Source organism: Microcebus murinus, chromosome 23, assembly GCF_040939455.1.
Source record: "Microcebus murinus isolate Inina chromosome 23, M.murinus_Inina_mat1.0, whole genome shotgun sequence".
In the NCBI taxonomy this organism is placed as follows: domain Eukaryota; kingdom Metazoa; phylum Chordata; class Mammalia; order Primates; family Cheirogaleidae; genus Microcebus; species Microcebus murinus.
In genome coordinates this window covers 16,975,750-16,995,721 of record NC_134126.1, presented here as the reverse complement: position 1 = coordinate 16,995,721, position 19,972 = coordinate 16,975,750, and the positions used below count along the sequence as shown (strand labels likewise).

At 36.0% G+C, this 19,972-nt stretch overlaps 1 protein-coding gene across 3 annotated transcripts in view; it reads right to left on the bottom strand.

The window, feature by feature from the left end:
- Positions 1-19,972, bottom strand: part of RAB3GAP2 (RAB3 GTPase activating non-catalytic protein subunit 2) — a 96,115-nt gene that overhangs the window by 19,578 nt on the left and 56,565 nt on the right. For all 3 annotated transcript variants that reach the window (XM_075997044.1, XM_075997045.1, XM_020284424.2), the window contains exons 14-24: positions 18,758-18,974; positions 18,074-18,217; positions 17,753-17,835; positions 16,989-17,053; positions 13,095-13,185; positions 10,846-10,973; positions 8,614-8,827; positions 8,130-8,227; positions 5,203-5,308; positions 4,414-4,574; positions 2,810-3,038 (exon numbers count right to left, since the gene is read on the bottom strand). In XM_075997044.1, the coding sequence (XP_075853159.1) occupies positions 2,810-3,038; positions 4,414-4,574; positions 5,203-5,308; positions 8,130-8,227; positions 8,614-8,827; positions 10,846-10,973; positions 13,095-13,185; positions 16,989-17,053; positions 17,753-17,835; positions 18,074-18,217; positions 18,758-18,974 (1,536 nt within the window). The remainder of the gene's footprint in view (positions 1-2,809; positions 3,039-4,413; positions 4,575-5,202; positions 5,309-8,129; positions 8,228-8,613; positions 8,828-10,845; positions 10,974-13,094; positions 13,186-16,988; positions 17,054-17,752; positions 17,836-18,073; positions 18,218-18,757; positions 18,975-19,972) is intronic.

Here is a 19,972-nt window from a genome sequence, read left to right as displayed (position 1 = left end):
TCAAAACACAAGGTGCTTACATCCTTGCAAGACATAAGTACATGAATTCAAATGACTCCAGGACAGTAGAAAGTGATACATCAGCAAAGAGGAATAAAGTTTTGTGGGTATTAGGAAGAAGAAGGGGAAATCTGTAGTTAGTGGATCATGAAAGGGTTCTCAGAGGAGGTAGTATTTGAGCTGCCCCTTGAAAGATGAGTAACATTTAGTGATCCATGAGTGGGAGAGGCAGGGAAATGGAAGAGGACAGGCTCAGATCCAAAGATGGAAGTCACAGAGATGCTTCATTTTAACTAAAATCTAGGAAGCAAGCAAGAAAGAAATGGAAAAATAAATTAGATTCAAACTCAAAAGTGCTTAAAGGGCAAGCTTAAGAGTTTACACTTTGATCAGTTCTCAAATGTATTAGTCTCATGATCCCCTTAAATTCTTTTAAAATTTTAAATTATTATTAATACATAATAGTTGTATATATTTATGAGGTACATGTGATGTTTTGATAAAGGCATATATTTAAGAACATTCCAATTCCACTCTTTTAGTTCATTTTAAATATATACTAAATTATTAACTATAGTCCTATTGTGATACTGACACTAAATTTTATTCTTTCCAACTGTATTTTTGTACCCATGAAGCACTCCCTCCTTATCTCCCTCTCCCACTATCCTACTCAACCTCTGGTAACCATCATTCCATTCTCTTATCTCCATGAGTTCTATTTTTTCATTAGTTCCCACATATGGGTGAGAACATATGATATTTGTCTTTCTGTGCCTGGCTTATTTCACTTAACATAATGTTCTCCAGTTCTATCCATGTTTTTGCAAATGACAGGATTTCATCCTTTTTCTGGCTGAATAATATTTCATTGTGTATATATACCACATTTTCTTTTTCCTTCATTTGTTAATAAACACTTAGGTTGATTCCATGCTTCATTACTATGAGTAGTGCTGCAATAAACACAGAAGTACAGATCTCTCTTCGATACTCTGATTTCCTTTCTTTTGTATATATATCAGCAGTGGGATTGCTGGATCACATGGTAGTTCCAATTTTAGTTTTCTGAGGAACTTTCACATTGTTGTCCATAGCGGCCATACTAGTTTACATTCCCACCAACAGTGTGCAAGGGGGTTCTCCTTTCTCTACATCCTCACCAGCAATCATTATTGCCATTTTGATAACAGCCATTTTAACTGGGATTAAAATGTCTCAGTTAATTTTCTGTAAGTCTGATTCAGTCAATTCCATGCTCAGGAACCCCTAGGTATTTCCCACTGTGTAACAAAATAAGCAGTGGTTCTCAAAGAGTGGTTAGAGGACCTCAAGAGTCCTCCTTTTTTCACCTACATGTCTGTATAAGGCCAGATTTGCCTTGTATACTTCAACCAAAACAACAAAACAATAGATTGAATGCCAAAGCTGGTTGGAGAATCCAGACATAAGTGCTACACATTAAATAGATTTATAAAAGTGTAAAGTAGTGCCACATTTCTCAGCAAATTTCTATTTTTGCTTTGGGAAATATAGTTTTTCCATAAAATATTAGCATTTAATAAGTTTATTTCATTTTTAGATGAACTAATAAAAATATTTTTTAAATGTCTCTTTTAATTTCTAATACCATAAAAATGAACAGATGTAACCCATAAGCCAAAGTTCTTCGGGGTCATCAATAACTTTTAAGAATTTAGAAGTTGGCCGGGCGCTGTGGCTCACGCCTGTAATCCTAGCTCTTGGGAGGCCGAGGCGGGCGGATTGCTCAAGGTCAGGAGTTCAAAACCAGCCTGAGCAAGAGCAAGACCCCGTCTCTACTATAAATAGAAAGAAATTAATTGGCCAACTGATATATATATAAAAAATTAGCCGGGCATGGTGGCGCATGCCTGCAGTCCCAGCTACCCGGGAGGCTGAGGCAGAAGGATCACTCGAGCCCAGGAGTTTGAGGTTGCTGTGAGCTAGACTGACGCCACGGCACTCACTCTAGCCTGGGCAACAAAGCGAGACTCTGTCTCAAAAAAAAAAAAAAAAAAAAAGAATTTAGAAGTTTACCTCTCTCTCACCATATACAACAAAAATCAAATCAAAATGGATTAAAGACTTAAGTCTGACACCTGAAACTGTGAAACTGCTAGAAGAAAACATTGGGGAAACACTCGAGGATCCAGGTGAATATTTCTTGAGTAAGATCTTTTTTTTTTTTTTTTTTTTTTTAACCACTAGACCACCAGGGATCTTGAGTAAGATCTTAAAAACACTGTCAATCAAAGCAAAAATGAACAAATGTGATCACATCAAGCTAAAAGGCTTCTACACAGCAAAGGAAACAACGAAGTGAAGAGACAACCCTGAAATGAGAGAAAATATTTGCAAACTACCCATCTGAAAAAGGAATTGATACACAGAATATATAAGGAGCTCAAACAACTCAATAGGAAAGAAATCAAATAATCTGATTTTTAAATAGACATAAGATCCAAACAGACATTTCTCAAAAGACGACCTATAAATGGCTAATAGGTATATGAGAAAATGCTCAACATACTAATCCATCAGAGAAATGCAAATCAAAATTATATATTTCTTTCATTATAGTTTTTGTTATACAGTGGGAAGTACCTGGGGGTTCTGAGCATGGAATTGACTGAATCAGACTTACAGAAAATTAACTGAGACATATATAGAGGGCTGTTATTATTTTAATAACAGTATATTTTTCTTTCCTTATTCTTTAGTTATTTCTATTTAAAAAAAATTCATAACAAAAATATGGATGCAAATGCTCAAATGAACTTCGGCTTACCTTTTCCTCCTTCTAATAACTTTTTAACAGAAAGCCTTGGAAGTGGCTCAGCCTGTAGTGACGACACTTTGGAGGTTCGAGTATTCCCTTTGCTGTGAAGCAGAGTCTGAAGTATGAGACAATCCTCCAGTTGTTTCAGCAGGAGTTTCCAGTATTCAGTGTCAAGAGAAAGGGCTTCCCACGAATCAGTGAGGGCCTCTGACTCAGCACCCAAAACTGTTTGGGAAAACTAACAGAAAATGTACTGGTGATTCTCTGGCAAAGATTTTGAATCAGCATTAACCTGAATGACCTTTTAATTTGAAAGCTGATGAAAAGTCAGGATATATTACAAGGCAACACATCAATGCTGTTTCACAAATATTATTACTTGACTGGAAGAAACATGAGGGTCAGGAGTAGACTAGAGATCCAAGGGCAAGGATGATGAGTTTGAACATTTATAAGGAGTCCTGCACTAATGACCCCGATTCAACCAGTGTATACCTCAAAAAATTTTCTGGGCCATCCATGGCAAAGGCCACAGTTTTTTTCTGTCAGTACCAATCAGGATACTGACCATCTCGTCAGAATGTACTCAACAACTTAAAAAAACGTTATCTGAAATTTCATCTCTTTCCATCATTATAAACATTTCAAGTTGGCAATATCAAATTTAGTGTATGAACAATTGTGACTGACAATGTCAAGAAACTCTCCACAGAACTAATTAGGTATCTCATCCAAACTAATGTAACATCCCTGTAGAAAAATTTATTTCATCCACCACAAGATACAAGGGAAATTTGAGTTCTCAACAGATTAGGAAAAACGCAAAGCAAAAGGTCAGTAGAAAACTTATATTTTATTCATTCAGTGCCAGGTTTATAAGGAGGCGAGGGGTAAAGACAATCATAGAACTTCAGAATGAGAATAAACCTGATAAATGACACAGTCTAACTCTGACTTCTTTTAGATGAGAAAAATGAAGCCAAGAGACTCATTTTAAAGGGACTCACCACATATCACCAGCTATTGGCAGAAGGCCATTAGCACTTTTTTTTTTTTTTTGAGACAGAGTCTCACTTTGTTGCCTAGGCTAGAGTGAGTGCCGTGGCGTCAGCCTAGCTCACAGCAACCTCAGACTCCTGGGCTCAAGCGATCCTTCTGTCTCAGCCTCCTAAGTAGCTGGGACTACAGGCATGCGCCACCATGCCCGGCTAATTTTTTTTCTATATATATTAGTTGGCCAATTAGTTTCTTTCTATTTATAGTAGAGACGGGGTCTCGCTCTTGCTCAGGCTGGTTTTGAACTCCCGACCTCGAGCAATCCGCCCGCCTCGGCCTCCCAAGAGCTAGGATTACAGGCGTGAGCCACCGCGCCCGGCCCATTAGCACTTTTGCCCTTTGCCATGTAGCAACTGCTACCAACTCAAGTATGCACAGCATCTGAATAAACAAATGAAGGGGTCCCTCCCACCCCAAACAAATAAGAACCTTCTGGACATACGTTTCAAAGTCTAGATGTTCTGTAACACTGAAAACAATGTACCCCAAGAAAAGGAAAATCGTCCCTTCAGCTGACTGCCTGGGTACAGATCAAAGTTGCACCTTTGCCCACTTACCTTTTTCTCTGTCATGTTGTTCGATATCTGTGCAGCAACAGAATGCCCAACATGTGCAGACAATAGGGCAGCGCCATTGTTCTCAGACTGAATACAGGCCGTGCGCATCTGCTGCCACCAAGGGGACACAGACTGGGAGTCCCAGGTCTCATCGATGGCCACTATAGGGATAGGGAGAAAACTGAAAAATAAACTCTTACACTGTCATTTTTTCTGGTCTAATCTTTCACATTAAACATAATGTTAAAATTAAATTTCACCCTGATGTGTTTGTGTATTTTTCAATGAAGTGGAAAATAAATCTATAGTCTGTTTTAGTGAGAACATTTATATTCTATGTATTTGTGTTATTTTAGTCATCTAGCTGAATCAATATTAAATCCTTCTTGAAATAGTTTCATCATTATTGAAAACTACTATTGAATATATGAATATAATAGGTTAATATTTTGATAATCATACCAAAGACAAGAAAAACATTACTTCCACCAAAGACCATTCAACTTACCTTACCAAGTCAAGAAAATAAATGTACTGTTCATGTTATTTTCTATGACACAAAATATAAATTTAGTTTCCATAAATTAAAGCATACTTCAAATGTATTCACAACTATTAATACATAATAAAATCTCTATGTAAAAGGTTTTGTACACTATAGATTCCTTTTGTTAAGAGAAACTATCCTCCTTCCCAGTTTTTGTGGTATTTCAAACACTAGAACTTTGTTTCCAAGAGCAATAGTTGAAATCCTGAGGAGCTGCATTTTCATAGGTACCAGCATCCTACCTTTCATCTTGCTCAAGAGGGACAGCATTGTATGAAGACAGCAGACAGACTGTGGTTTATCCAAAATATCTTTTTCCTTAGAAAGCCAAACACTCAGGAGCAGAGACTGAAATCAAATTTAAATCTTTTTCAGTCTAAAAATATTTAACATAGACACAAAATGTAGCACTTTTCTAGACAGTAAGTGTGTACATATTGATGATACAGCTTTTTGAGTTGTTGCATCATGTTAACATGAGGTGCAGAACAACGTACCTTGTCTACGTAAAAGATTCTTTATTACCTGTTGGATATCTAAATTGCACCATTTCCATCTCTTCTTTGGTTAACCACTGCCTTCCAATTCAAACCTCTATTTAGGAGCATATTAAAACAACGGACATTACTATGTGAGCTTGAGTTTGCTGAAAATAAGCAAGGTGCCACTCCACTCTCTTTTGATTGGGGTGGGTGGTGGGAGAATCTGGAGCTAGTGGTCTTCCCCTTGCTTGGCTGTACAAAAGGACCGCAGACTTGGCAGTGGGGGATAATTACCTAAAACTACCAAATTCCAGTTTTTAATCACTACCGAGTTATAAATAACAGATTTTAAACAACATTTAAGTCAACAAAAGTGACTTTTAAGATGCCTATGAACCAGCAAATCTACTTAAATTTGAAACATTTTTAAGATTTATAAAATGGTTCACAGATAATTCTGCCATAATGAAGTTTAATGGAATTGTGGCACATCTATTAATATAAATGGTATCTGTGAAAGGCCTTAACGTCTTATAATACTGTAGTACCTTTATGTGAAAAATAGCTCTAAAATATTAATAAAAAGCTGACTTGTCAGTTTAAATGTATTAGTTCAAATAATTTTCAAAAATAAGGGAGGGTAGGGAGTTGAAAGAGAAGTATGTGAAGAAAATGAACTTATGAGGACAACATAGGAGCTATGATAAGTACCCGACATGCATATCACCTCATTTGACTCTAACAATCCTTGTGGCAGGGATGGTTATCCAGATTTCAGAAATGATGAAATAAGCTCATAAAAGAAATCTAACTTGCCCAGCACCATACAGTTAATGAGCTAGAACTAGAATCTGAAACCAGATCTGCCTTATTGTAGCATGCATATTTTCTTTTCTCTTCCTTTAAACATTTTCACATTATATGAGTGTTTACACATGTACATATAAATTTATATATGTAATTTTTACTCATATGAAATCATACATATATACACACACACTCTTTAACCTTCTCTTTTTCCCTTGTTTTGTCTAACTTCCAAGTCTCTCCCTGTGCCAGCCCCCTTTCTATCTTACCCTACATAGAAACCATTTTATTAAACCAAATATGCCCTTTCATATTTTCCTCCATGTGCATAAAATAATGACAATATTAACAATAAATGTTAATGGTTATAAAAAGCTTACTATGTGTTAAGCCACCAATGGCTTTATATGTACAGCTACATATAGAGTACTTCGGAGGAAGGATGGGGTAATCACCGTTTTACAACAGTGGTATCATATTATACCACTCGCCACCCAACATCTTGTTTAACCCATAAAATTTTTTTTTTTTTTTTTTTTGAGACAGAGTCTCACTTTGTTGTCCAGGCTAGAGTGAGTGCCGTGGCGTCAGCCTAGCTCACAGCAACCTCAAACTCCTGGGCTTGAGTGATCCTTCTGCCTCAGCCTCCCGAGTAGCTGGGACTACAGGCATGCGCCACCATGCCCGGCTAATTTTTTTTTATATATATATCAGTTGGCCAATTAATTTCTTTCTATTTATAGTAGAGACGGGGTCTCGCTCTTGCTCAGGCTGGTTTTGAACTCCTGACCTTGAGCAATCCGCCCGCCTCGGCCTCCCAAGAGCTAGGATTACAGGCGTGAGCCACAGCGCCCGGCCTAACCCATAAAATTTTGAATAACCTTTCTCCATTAAGGGAATTCCCTCTCTTCTATACTTCCTCTTCACCTCATAACCTGCTTCTTATCATGACTAGACAGGCTAAAAACTTGACTGCCTATAAAGGTAACAAAGACATTCTATTAATATAACCAATAAAAAAATAACTTTTGCTGTTTTGTATGCATGTTTTGTATGCACCTGGGAAGCAAATCAAAAGGAAATGCGGATGGTTGCATCTGTACTGAACCCAAACAGACTCTCTTCCTTGTCATTACTCCTTAAAATACAGTATAACAACTATTTACATAGCATTTACACTGTATTCGGTATCATAAATAATCTAGAGATAATTTAAAGTATACAGGAGGATGTGCATAAGTTATATGCAAATGCTACATCATTTTATATAAGGGACTTGAGCATCCATGGCTTTTGGTTTGTGGGGCTGGAACGAATCCCCTAAACAAATACTGAGGGACAACTGTTTGTGTTAATGTGTAGGCAGTAGGTAATAAGGGAGAACTGATGATGAGGCAACTTTCCTTCCTGTTTTAGGAAAGGGCAAAAATGTAGTGTTGTAGTTTCTCCACTGGATGATTCTTTTGTTTTACATTTATTATTCCACAGCGATTACACCCTAATGTATATTCAAAGTTTGGAAATATTTGATAAGAATTCCATATCACTTCAAGGGAAGGTTATTTTGTTTTCATGGTTCCAACATAAAAGTTTTTACTGCTGATCAAATTCTATTGTAAATGCATGCATACAGGTCAGATTCTAAATTTTTTTAGGCCGATCATACAATATGCTTGTTAAAATTTAGAGAATAAAAATAAAATATTACTCTATTTAATATGGTGATTACAAATGTCTTTGATCATATTTAGAAGACATTTGATCAAATGTCTTTGATCATGTGCATTCTATGATATGCTAAAAGACAATGCTTAAAAAAAAGACTGACATTTTGAATAACATTCGCAATGAAGAATGGCATCCAGCAACAAAAACCTTACCAACAACAGCTGAGGGCTAAGTCCAGCAGACTCCAAAGTGTGACACATATCCTCAGTGGAGCTTTCTCCATGCAAACACTTCCAAAAAAAGAAACTGCCTAGTAGAACAAAAACAAAACACATTAATCAATGACTACTTACCATTTAGATTAACAATCTTCCTCAAATACAATCTAGAATCCCAGAGGGACAAAACAGTATGAGAAAAGAGAAATTAATGGCTCAATTTGCCTGATGTATTAAAGCAAAAAGCAAATCCTTACCCATCTAACATTGTCTCTTTAGTACACTTATTAATACAACTTGTATGACATAGTGCGTATATATCTAGAATGTCTTTTTTTGACTAAAAAATATAGCACATTAAATTCTTTCATTAATTTAATTTCAATTTCAAAACAAACTGAATCTTTGAGATGCTATATGCTCCTACCAGGCTTTCTTCTAGAAAAGGATACAAAGAACAGTTTATTATCTCACCTACCTAAAGCCACATATTCCTCTTCACTTATCTTCTTTATGTTGAGCACATCTTTCTCATATTCTAAATATTCTAGGAATGTTTTTACAGGCAACACACCATCTTTATCATCAGAAAATCGAACATTAGTCCTGAAGTTCTCCTGTTTATATTTCTCTAATAATGCTTGGAGCTTAAGCAGTTCTTTTTCATTGAGCCTTAGTAACACAGCCAAGTCCTTAAAAATAGAAAAAAGAAGTTCTGAGTAGACCGTGTCTCCTTCTTTGAATCTGTCACTTGTCAACCCCATTATCTGAAATTCAAACGTGTAAGCAAAAGATGATTTTTTTAATTAATGCAATAACTATAGTATACTCTGTTTAAAACTTTACTCTCAAATTACATTTCAGGGGTAGGAGGTTATTTAAATAAAGCTAATCTGGAAACACTACAGATTACTGAAAAAGAATTTTAATAAACATGTATTATTGTATAATCAGAAAAAACTTAAAAGGTATCAAATGCAACTCTTGTCATTCTCCAAAAACTAAAGAACTATTTGAAATTAAATGCTTATTTATTAAGCAACATAAACACTATAAAATAAAAACACAGGAAAACAATTTTCATTGTATCTACATATAAATCCTCTATGTGGCTCTCAGGGATACAACCTATTAGCCTTTCAAACTATTTTTACATACCATAAGTACAGAAACATACCCCAACAGTACTAAAATTTTCTAAATTAGGAACAAGTACACACACACACACACACACACACACACACACACACACACACACACACGAGTACATGTACTTATACACATGCACTCAAAAACTATAAATTTGCCAGAGTAAATAGTTTTTTCTCCATGTTATGTAAGTAAAGCTGCATTCTTAAACAAGAGCAGTTTCATTTATGTATATACTTTAGGCTACTATTTTTAAAAACAAGCAATAAACTGCAGAATGTTATTAAACACACACCGGGAGTTCGATACATCGAACCTGTATATAAGCTTATATGTAAAATGTCCAACAGCAAAAATAAATTAGTTCAGATTTGAATTTTAGTTTTCTAAGTGTGAAACTAGCCATCAGCTTAGAAGCTGACTGCATGTTTTTTTCTGTTTGGTTTTTTTTTTTTTTTTTTTGAGACGGAGTCTCACTCTGTTGCCCCGGCTAGAGTGCCATGGCGTCAGCCTAGCTTACAGCAACCTCAAACTCCTGGGCTCAAGCAGTCCTTCTGCTTCAGCCTCCTGAGTAGCTGGGACTACAGGCGTGCGCTGCCATGCCTGGCTAATTTTATATATTTATAAATATATTAAAAATATATATATATGTAAAAATAAAATTTTAGTTGTCCAGCTAATTTCTTTCTATTTTTTTTTTTTTTTTAGTAGAGACGGGGTCTCACTCTTGTTCAGGTTGGTCTCCGACTCCTGAGCTCAAACGATCCTCCTGCCTCAGCCTCCCAGAGTGCTAGGCGTGAGCCACCCTGCCCGGCTAGCTACATGTTTTTGAAGCATCCAAACAAGTCCACAGCAAATTCTACAAGGGGCTATATATTGTGCTATTAAATGGAAATTAATTCTGTGGGGGATTATTAATGACATATATTGACTTTCTTTGCCATGGCATGCAAGCAAAGATTTTGGATCTCATGAGAAAATTAGGAAGGAAATGTCTAGGAGATCCTATAGACATCACTTAATCAACTTGAACCTTTCTGTTGCTTATAATTATTTTATACTGTTGCTGAAGTAGATAAAAAAAATATCCTATAAACATGGTTTTGTTGTTATAATGACAATCATAGAATATTATTATGAATAGATTATTGTTAAAATGCAATGTAAAATCCATCTAAAATCCCAAAGATAAAAAGGGAAGATATCAGAATGTGTGGGCTGTTTTTATTACAGAGAGAAAACTTCTTTCACCATTTTTCTTTTTCTCCTTTTTTTTTTTTTGAGATAGAGTCTAATCTGTTGCTCAGGCTAAAGTGCCATGGTGTCAAAACCAAATGATTCTAGGGGAGTAAAAATGAATTAACAATAAAATTTAATATTCTTGTATAAATAATATAAATTTAGCACCAAGGCACAGAAAGCCAGGAAGGGACCTGGTAAAGAAAAGACACCTTTAAGGCTTTTAAAAAATTTCTTAGTTTTCTACTTTTTTACTATCAAATTAAAAAAATTAAAAATAATCAGATTATTTTATATAATACTAAAATTTGGGATTACTCACATCATCAGAGAATGGTGTGTCTGAATGAAAATCAACAGAATTTAATTGACTGACAGACTCATAAAGATGCAGCAATCTCAGTTTATTGGCACAAAACTGTAGCAATCCTTCATCAACAGCCTCAAGCTCTAAAAGGAAAAAGGAAAAACATATGTAAGAGATATATTATGACTCATAAAAAAGCTTTTCTTTCATTCAACCTCTAATATCACATAATTCCCTGATCTTCTGTTGTATTAAATATTGGGATGCTTAAATTATATCAGATTTTGAAAACAAAGATAATTTAAATAAAATAAGATGTTCTAAGACCAGGGGAGGAAAAAAAAGAAAAAAGCAAGCAAGCAGAAATATCTTCATCTAATAATACTCATATTTAAAGAAATAACATGGAAATATCTTTGAAAATATTCTCCTTCAGCCCATAATTTATATGCTGTCTATTATTCTCACATATTGAGGATATACAAATACAAAGCTCCCTGACTTTTACTACCATGGTGGTCAAAGATACTACAATTCAACCAGAAACTGTGAATTTTGACAGATGTATCCTCAAGAAAAGCTGACAAAGAGACCAGAAGTAGAATTCTACTTAATACCCTCTATCAATCAGATTTGATTTTGTTCAAGATTAATGTTAGAGAAATACTCTCTATATAATGCATTTCTGTATAATAGTTTAATTATTTATATCTAATATAAAACAAATGTTTATTCTTTAACACATTAACTGCATGTAAGTATTTAACTCACACTAGTTTTGAGCCCAGGGCCTCATAAAGAATATGTAACTCACATGTCTCTTTACCTTGGAAGCTTTGAGAACCATTTTTCAAATTGCATATAACTCTCGCACAGAAAACAATAAAAACTAACAAATTTTTCCTTACACTGGAAGGATCATTTTGTTTTTGAAGTTTTTATTCTATTTTCGTAATAAAACATCACAACCCCAAGGAAAAATTTTTTTTTCTAGTGTGGCAGTCAACGTGTTAAACAGAGAGACACTGGAAACTCCCAAGAACCCTTATCTGCAATACAGTAACATGGAATAATGTTCAAGTTCTCATAGCCATAATAAAACTGAGCATATAAAATATTTGAAGTTTTTACGAATCTCATTTATGGGTAGAGCTTAAAACTGATGATTTTTCAGAACTTTAACAAATGGTGTTTGGTTTACTCCAGCAATAGTACAAGATAATTTGTCATTTAATAAATTTTGATATTTTGTTAACACCTTGAGGGGTAGAGGGGCTTTATAAGAGGGGCTTTTTAAAAGAGGTATTTCTAACAAGTTGTGTGCACTAAAGGAGTTCACTATTCACCAAAGTCAGCTTTATATAGCCGCTTTAAAAAGTCAATAATGAAGAGTGTCTTAAAATTAGGATGCTTGAAGTCTGAACAAATTTTGATTTGTTTATTAAGTCATTTTAAGCTGGCTTAAACATAAATATAAAGTTGGTTTCATATAATTAGCATGACAAAGCAACAGTCATGACTACATGAAGTTGGTCCACTCCACTCTTTAACTGATGTTAGGAATTCAGAATACACTGAATTTGGCTAGTTCATCGGAATAAAGTATGGAGTTATAACCCAATGGTTTCAAATGTAATTCTTTTCAGACAAATTTTGAGTAGTAAAAGACAACAGAAAACTTAGAATCATCAAATTATAGCCTGTGATTTTGGAAGTTCTAACTCTGTTCATTCATCAGGGAGGTGGGTGAGAAAATGTAGATGCTACATACTAATAGAACATTAATTCAAAGTATAAATATTTTTGATCATTATCTCTTTCAAAATGACATTACTAAGAATGCCCTCCTACGGAAATCTCTCTCCTTTCATAAAGTTAGATAAAAGATAACAGCAGTTAGAGAACCTTGTTGTTTTTTGCATACCACTGACTAATTTCCCCCTTTTTCCAATAGCTTTCACGATGTTCCACAACTCTATCAGAATAAACACTTCTCATCATTCTATACTGACATCTTTCCTCATAGCAGAGGGATTAAAAGAAAAATTTCCAAGAAGAAATAAAGTCAATATATTCAGAGACAGCTCAGATGAAGATCAATTGCACACATTAAATAGGAAATAAATAAGATTGCTCATTTCTTATATATATTATTTCTACATTAAATTAACATGATGGTATCATAAGCAGTTAACAGCTTTCTACAATCAGAGTTGAAAATTTGAAGTGAGACCATAACTTCCAATCATTACAAACCTTATTACCTTGATTTTTTAAAGTGTCCATTAAAGTCTGAGTGATGTTTCTAAGACAGGAAAATGGTAAACGTTTACTTGCCAAAATGCTTTCCAAAGCCTAAAAGAAAGATATGGAGCAATTCTAGTAACTATAAGGCATTGATTTTGTTTTCTAAATTTTATATTTATGCCTATAGTTCCACTACCCCAAATTTCAAAGGAAAACTCTGTAATTATGTGAGAATTATAGTTGTATCGTAAGTAATACATTATCTACTTCACGTCATGTCAAATACGGTATAATGACAAAAAGTCCAGAGAATGAAACAACTAGAAGGCAACTGCTATTTAAGAGAATGGCCAAGAAAAAACAGAAACAGACACAAAGCTATTCACCAATAAGAAGAGTCTGAATAAGTCTATACTATCTAGGCACAAATGAAAAGCAGAGGTATTATCATGTCAATAATAAAAGCCGACAACTTAGTTATAGCTTAATTACTGCACTTGAGCATGGCAGGCTGAATCTACAGGCCATGCTTAGAGACATACATAGTACCCACTCTACCCTACTACCTGTATCTCTCCACATCCCACACCTCCAAAAATATACAAGATTCTTCATAACCAGTTCCAAAATAGCTCTCCATGCCTAATGTAGCAACCATCAGAAACATCAATGAGTTAGACACAGTAAAGTTTATATTATCCTTTCATATTAGCACACTAAATTAGATTTTAATTGATGAAATTAAATCGTTTAAAAAGTAGGCTGAGAATGTGGCAGGAGACAAATATCAGATCATAACACAATAACCTCTGAGTGTCTGTGGAGGAGAAATGGGCTTAGAAGGTACCTTAGGATATTGGTCAGGCCTATGATGAAACAACTACCTGGAGGATATAAAGAAAGAGACTACAAGAAACAAGAAGCAAGAACCCAGGACAAGTGTAATCTGCTTCTGTCCTGCCTATGATTACAAAGGCTAGCAACTGGCTTACTTACCTCCTAAACTGGTTTCCTTCCCTTCCTCTAGTGTTGTAAAATAATACATAACTTTTACTATTGGGCTTTCCAGTATTTTTTTTTTTTTTTGAGACAGAGTCTCACTTTGTTGCCCAGGCTAGAGCAAGTGCCGTGGCGTCAGCCTAGCTCACAGCAACCTCAAACTCCTGGGCTCAAGTAATCCTTCTGCCTCAGCCTCCCGAATAGCTGGGACTACAGGCATGTGCCACCATGCCCGGCTAATTTTTTCTATATATATTAGTTGGCCAATTAATTTCTTTCTATTTATAGTAGAGACGAGGTCTCGCTCTTGCTCAGGCTGTTTCGAACTCCTGACCTCGAGCAATCCTCCCACCTCGGCCTTCCAGAGTGCTAGGATTACAGTCGTGAGCCACCGTGCCCGGCCTGCTTTCCAGTATTTTTTATAAAATTCACGGCTTCATACATGACTCAATAGTGTAGTAAAAATAAAACCAACCAACCATGAAAAACAAGACAGTCTGTACTTTGCTGGTTTCTCAATTTTGGTATTCTTTAAGAAAGATGGCATCAAAATGAAAAGAATTATTTGGGTTATGACCTGTTCCGTAAGAGAGTCCTTAAGTGGCCTTGCTAGATACCCATCTTGTCTTCATAGTCTGATCTTTAAAAACTGACACTTTGCCCTGAAGAAAATGAGCTAATTAGCACTGCCAGTGGAATGGCAAACATTCTAAAAAGTCACAGACACTTGCCTGTTCTACAATAAAACAATAAAAAGTGTTTTAAAAACTGACTGCAACAGAAATCACTACTTACTAAATTCTTCCATGTATGTAGCTATAAAATAATAAGAAATACTCATATTAGTCTATTCCCCCAGTCCCTGGCACAGAGCTCCTAAAAGCCCGGTGATTTCCTGTATGATAGGGGTGCTAGTAGAATCTTTGTTCTAATGTTTGGTCTCTGCTCTAGTTCTTGAGACAGAGCTCCGAATTTCCTTGTAGATAGGGATGCAAGGAGAATCTTTTAACGTTGGCTCTTTGACCCCAGTTCCTAACACACAGCTCCTAAGAAAGAATCTTTATAATTTCCTGGGTTATAGGATCATCTTTTCTTCTAATGAGGCGACTCTTGCTGAGATCCTAGACAGCCTCAGGATTGGGGCCAGTTGCCAGTAGAACCAATCATCTGATTAGAGGACTGGAAGTTTTATCCCCACCCTTGACCTCAAGGGAAGAGACAGAGGATGAATATTGAGCTGATCACTGATGGCCAATAATATAATCTGCCTACATAATGAAGCCTCCATAAATACCCGAAGGACAGGGTTTGGAAGAGCTTCTGGATAGCTGAACATGGGAGGTTCCTGGAAAGTGGCTTGCCTGGAGAGGTCATGGAAGCTCTACACTCACTTCCACATGCTCCGCCCTATGTATCTCTTCCATCTGGTTGATCATCTGTATCCTTCGTAATATCCTTTATAATAAATGGGTAACTGAAAGTAAAGTGTTTCCCTGAGTTCTGTGAGCTGCTTTAGCAAATTAACCAAACCTGAGGAGAGGGTCCTAAGAAATCTGCTGAAGAAATTGGTTGGGACATGGGGGAAAAAACTCACACATCTAGTGACAGAAGTGTTGAGTGACTGACTGTGTAAGAGAACAGGAAAACACACTATGATTTTTTTTCTTATATTCTCACAGTAACATTATTTTAGATGCCATGAACTATAAAAATGAAATATTTGGTAAGGTTCCTACTTGATGGAGCTTAAAAGAGCTCATGAGGAAAAAGTTGGGAAGCTATTGCTATTATATATGAAATAATTAGAAAATAAGTAGTCATTAACTATCTGGTTCTAATTAAAAGTAAACTAGGAGTTAGAGTTATCCATGAAAATTGAAGTATCTTGCTTGTAAGAATTTATGAAGTTAGGACTTGGGCAGCATTATGAGGGGTATGGATAGGAGAAGTGGGAATAAAAGAAACAACAATCAGTTACCATATTATAACCACAAGCCTGGCAAAAGGTAATAAGTCTGACAATACCATGGGATGTCAAGGCTGTGGAGCAAGAGGAACTCTTATAATATAAGTGGAAGTATAAATGAGGTCAACTATTTTGAGAAACAATTTGTCATCAACCAGTACAGCTGAAGAAGCTCACATCCTAGCAATTCTACTCTTCAGCAAACTAAAGAGAAATTCTTGCCTGTATGCACCAAGAAACAACTACAAGGATAAGCACAGCATCACTGTTTGTAATAGCAAAAACCTGGAAACAATCTAAAAGTTCACTGTCAGGAGAATGACAAAAGAGTGGAATTCATATGGCATAGTAAATAAATCAACCATAGCTACATACATCAATATGAATGACTCACAGACACATAATGTTGAAGGAAAAACTAAAGTCACAGAGGAAGATGTTCATTTACAAAAAGCTTTAAAAGGCAGGAAATGCATCAATAGATTTCAAAGGAGCCACACAGGAATGATGTTAACTATAAAGAAAAGCAAAAGAGAGAACCACAAAATTCTCAGTTGTGGTTACCTTAGTGATGGGAGAAGGCAATGGGACTGAGGAGGGACACACAGGACTCTTTAGAGCTCTGGTAAGATTCTATTTCCTAAGGTGAGTTGTCATACACATGTGTTTATTTTATTATCATGCTTTAATCCAAATGTATGTTATGAATGGATAAGTATAGGTGTATTTGTATAAAATAACTCATGTATGGCAATATTATTTAATTTTTTAAAAAGAGAGATAACAGGAACTTCTACATAGGAATATAAAAAGGGATAAACATAATAAAAACATGAAAAGAAGACTTTAGCCTGTCATGTTTGAGGGAAATAGGAAAATAAAGATTTTCTTAAGAGGAATGTATCATAACTACTAGCAGGAAAGTTCATATATTATACAGACTTACTTGTTTTTTGGTTGCAGGGTATTTAATATCAAGAATTAATTCCTTTATTTCTGTTTCAACCAAATCTATAAAAAGAAAATTAAAGTAAAATTTTCATTTTTCTAACAGTGAAACATTATTCTGAAAGAAAATGAACATATTTGTACTACTGGTCAGTCTATAGGATTTTGGGGTTCTCTCACATTATTGTTTTGTTGTTGTGAGTTTCAATATCCCCTATATGGCACACTTCATCCTTACAGAGCAATTCTTTTTTTTTTTTTTTTGAGACAGAGTCTCGCTTTTGTTGCCCAGGCTAGAGTGAGTGCCCTGGCGTCAGCCTAGCTCACAGCAACCTCAAACTCCTGGGCTCAAGCAATCCTCCTGCCTCAGCCTCCCGAGTAGCTGGGACTACAGGCATGCGCCACCATGCCCGGCTAATTTTTTCTATATATATTAGTTGGCCAATTAATTTCTTTCTATTTATAGTAGAGACGGGGTCTCGCTCTTGCTCAGGGTGGTTTCGAACTCCTGACCTTGAGCAATCCGCCCGCCTCGGCCTCCCAGAGTGCTAGGATTACAGGCGTGAGCCACCGCGCCTGGCCCTTACAGAGCAATTCTCATAAAAGGCACAGGGGAGTACTAGTACCCTCCTCACTTTGAAAAGGAGTTAAGATAGCTCATCAGTGCATTTAAGTATTTTGATTGTTCCATTCAGAATATTTTGTTAATTTAAAGAAATGACAGAGCAATATGCTTTACTATTTTTATTCAAGGATACCTACCAAGATTGGGAGATTTTGTTTTCAGTAAGGCTGCCAGTTTCTTCACTAAGTGCATGTCCTTGGCTCGTTCACTCTTCTTGTCACTAAAACAATAAATACAACAAATTCTTACACAATGTGAAACTGTTTTCCTTCTAATCCTAATACTAATACATTCCAACTTTCTTTTCTCCTTTATATACTTCCTATTTAACTTAAAAGGTAGCAATTTTTTGCTATGAAACAACAATAGAACAATAACTACAAAACAGCATGACAAACAAAGGAACTGGGAAAAGTTAGCAGAGGAACATGGATCAGCAAACACTCAATAAATCTTACCTCAGTGCTAAGTGGAAAGGAACATTCACTGTTTTCACACTTCCAGACACGGGATCAACAAGACAGATCTGGTAGGTCTGTGGCTGCCAACTCTGACTGGTAACGTTATTCAAGCCCATTATTTTATATCCAGGATACAGTAGCCTAAGAAAATCACATACCACTATGATAAAAATATTAGGAAAAGGAGGAATGCTAAAAGGTGCTTTTATTATAGTTAGAGAACTTGACATTATTATTAATTCAGGAGCATTAATAAGGCAAATAAATACTAATATTGAAAACAAATAAAACAAGACTCAACTGGCAGAGTCCTTTTAACCTTGTTAAAAGGTTTTATAAAATTAAATGAATACCATCAGATTTATGTTTCAATGGCAAACAAAGCATTTGCCTCACTAAGCATCACTAGGAGAATCTGAAGGAACCTTTCCTTTTGAGCCTTCACAGCATAAGTTAGAGACAAATGGTAGCACCAAGCTAACTTTCAGTAATTTTTTGTTATTAAATACTTAATCGTTAATTATATACCAGGCACTTGCAGGGAAAACCATAATAAAGAATATTACAATTCTCAAATGACAGGCAATCTAATAAAATCTAATCTAGTAAAAGCTTTACTTTAATAAAAGTATTCCTCTATTTCTTTTTGTGATCAGAAAAATGCCAGGGATTGCAGCTTACCTGCAGTGCTTCCCCACATTGAAAGCTCCTACTCTAGGGCCCTGCTGTGTGCTCCACACTTCTAATATTCCCCTTCTTGGCGCATAGATCACAAGGAACTGAGCTACTCGACTTGGGCCCTGAGTATTTCCAAAAGGGGAAAAATCCACCTTTTCTGGTACTCTTTCATGGAGGTCCTCTACAATTTGAATCCATCCAATTTGTGCACCTCGGTACCCTTGGAGACAGAGGAAAAGGGAAGTTAATTAGTTAATTAATCTACATTCAGTAGTAGCCTCCTGAAGCACTCTGAAATATCTGTGTGTGGGGGGGGGTGGGGGGGTAAGAAAAGCTATAAAAGTGGTAGCTGACGCTGTCTCCCATTTTACTGTAGTCCTTTCACAGGCAATTGATCCCTCTCTCTCCCTGGATGGAAAAGAAAACTGACTGCACCAGCTGCAGAAAGACAGGCAATAATGTAAGTGACAAGATTCCCACAGTGGATTTGGGGCACTCACTACAGTTATATCTTTTGTATTTTGGAAAAGTCTTACTGAGAACACACCTTTGATGTTGTTTCCGAAAAAAAACACCAAGAAGAAATGATGTATCTATGGCATTGAAACTACTTCTACAGACACTTAAACATGTGGCAGATAAACACTGCCTTTGTCTGTCACTGCAGGAGTTCTTTGGCAAGAGGGTGACAGAGACCTCAATTTGGTCCAGAGTAATTTCATGTCCTCCAATCGATTAATCCTCACATTTTAAAGTATAGACAAAACTGCGCCATAATGTGGTTTCCAACCAGTGGTCTATGCTGACATGACATTCCAGATAATTCTAAATAATGCAATCTTCCCTTCTTCCTTAGTAAGGGAAAAGATTTTATTTAGGTTGACAATGTGTCTACTTAAAAGATATTTTCTTTCTTTTTTTTTTGGTTTTTTTTTTTTTTTTTTTTGAGACAGAGTCTCACTTTGTTGCCCAGGCTAGAGTAAGTGCCCTGGCATCAGCCTAGCTCACAGCAACCTCCAACTCCTGGGCTCAAGCAATCCTTCTGCCTTAGCCTCCCGAACAGCTGGGACTACAGGCATGTGCCACCATGCCCAGCTAATTTTTTCTATATATATTAGTTGGCCAATTAATTTCTTTCTGTTTATAGTAGAGACGGGGTCTTACTCTTGCTCAGGCTGATTTTGAACTTCTGACCTCGAGCAGTCCGCCTGCCTCGAC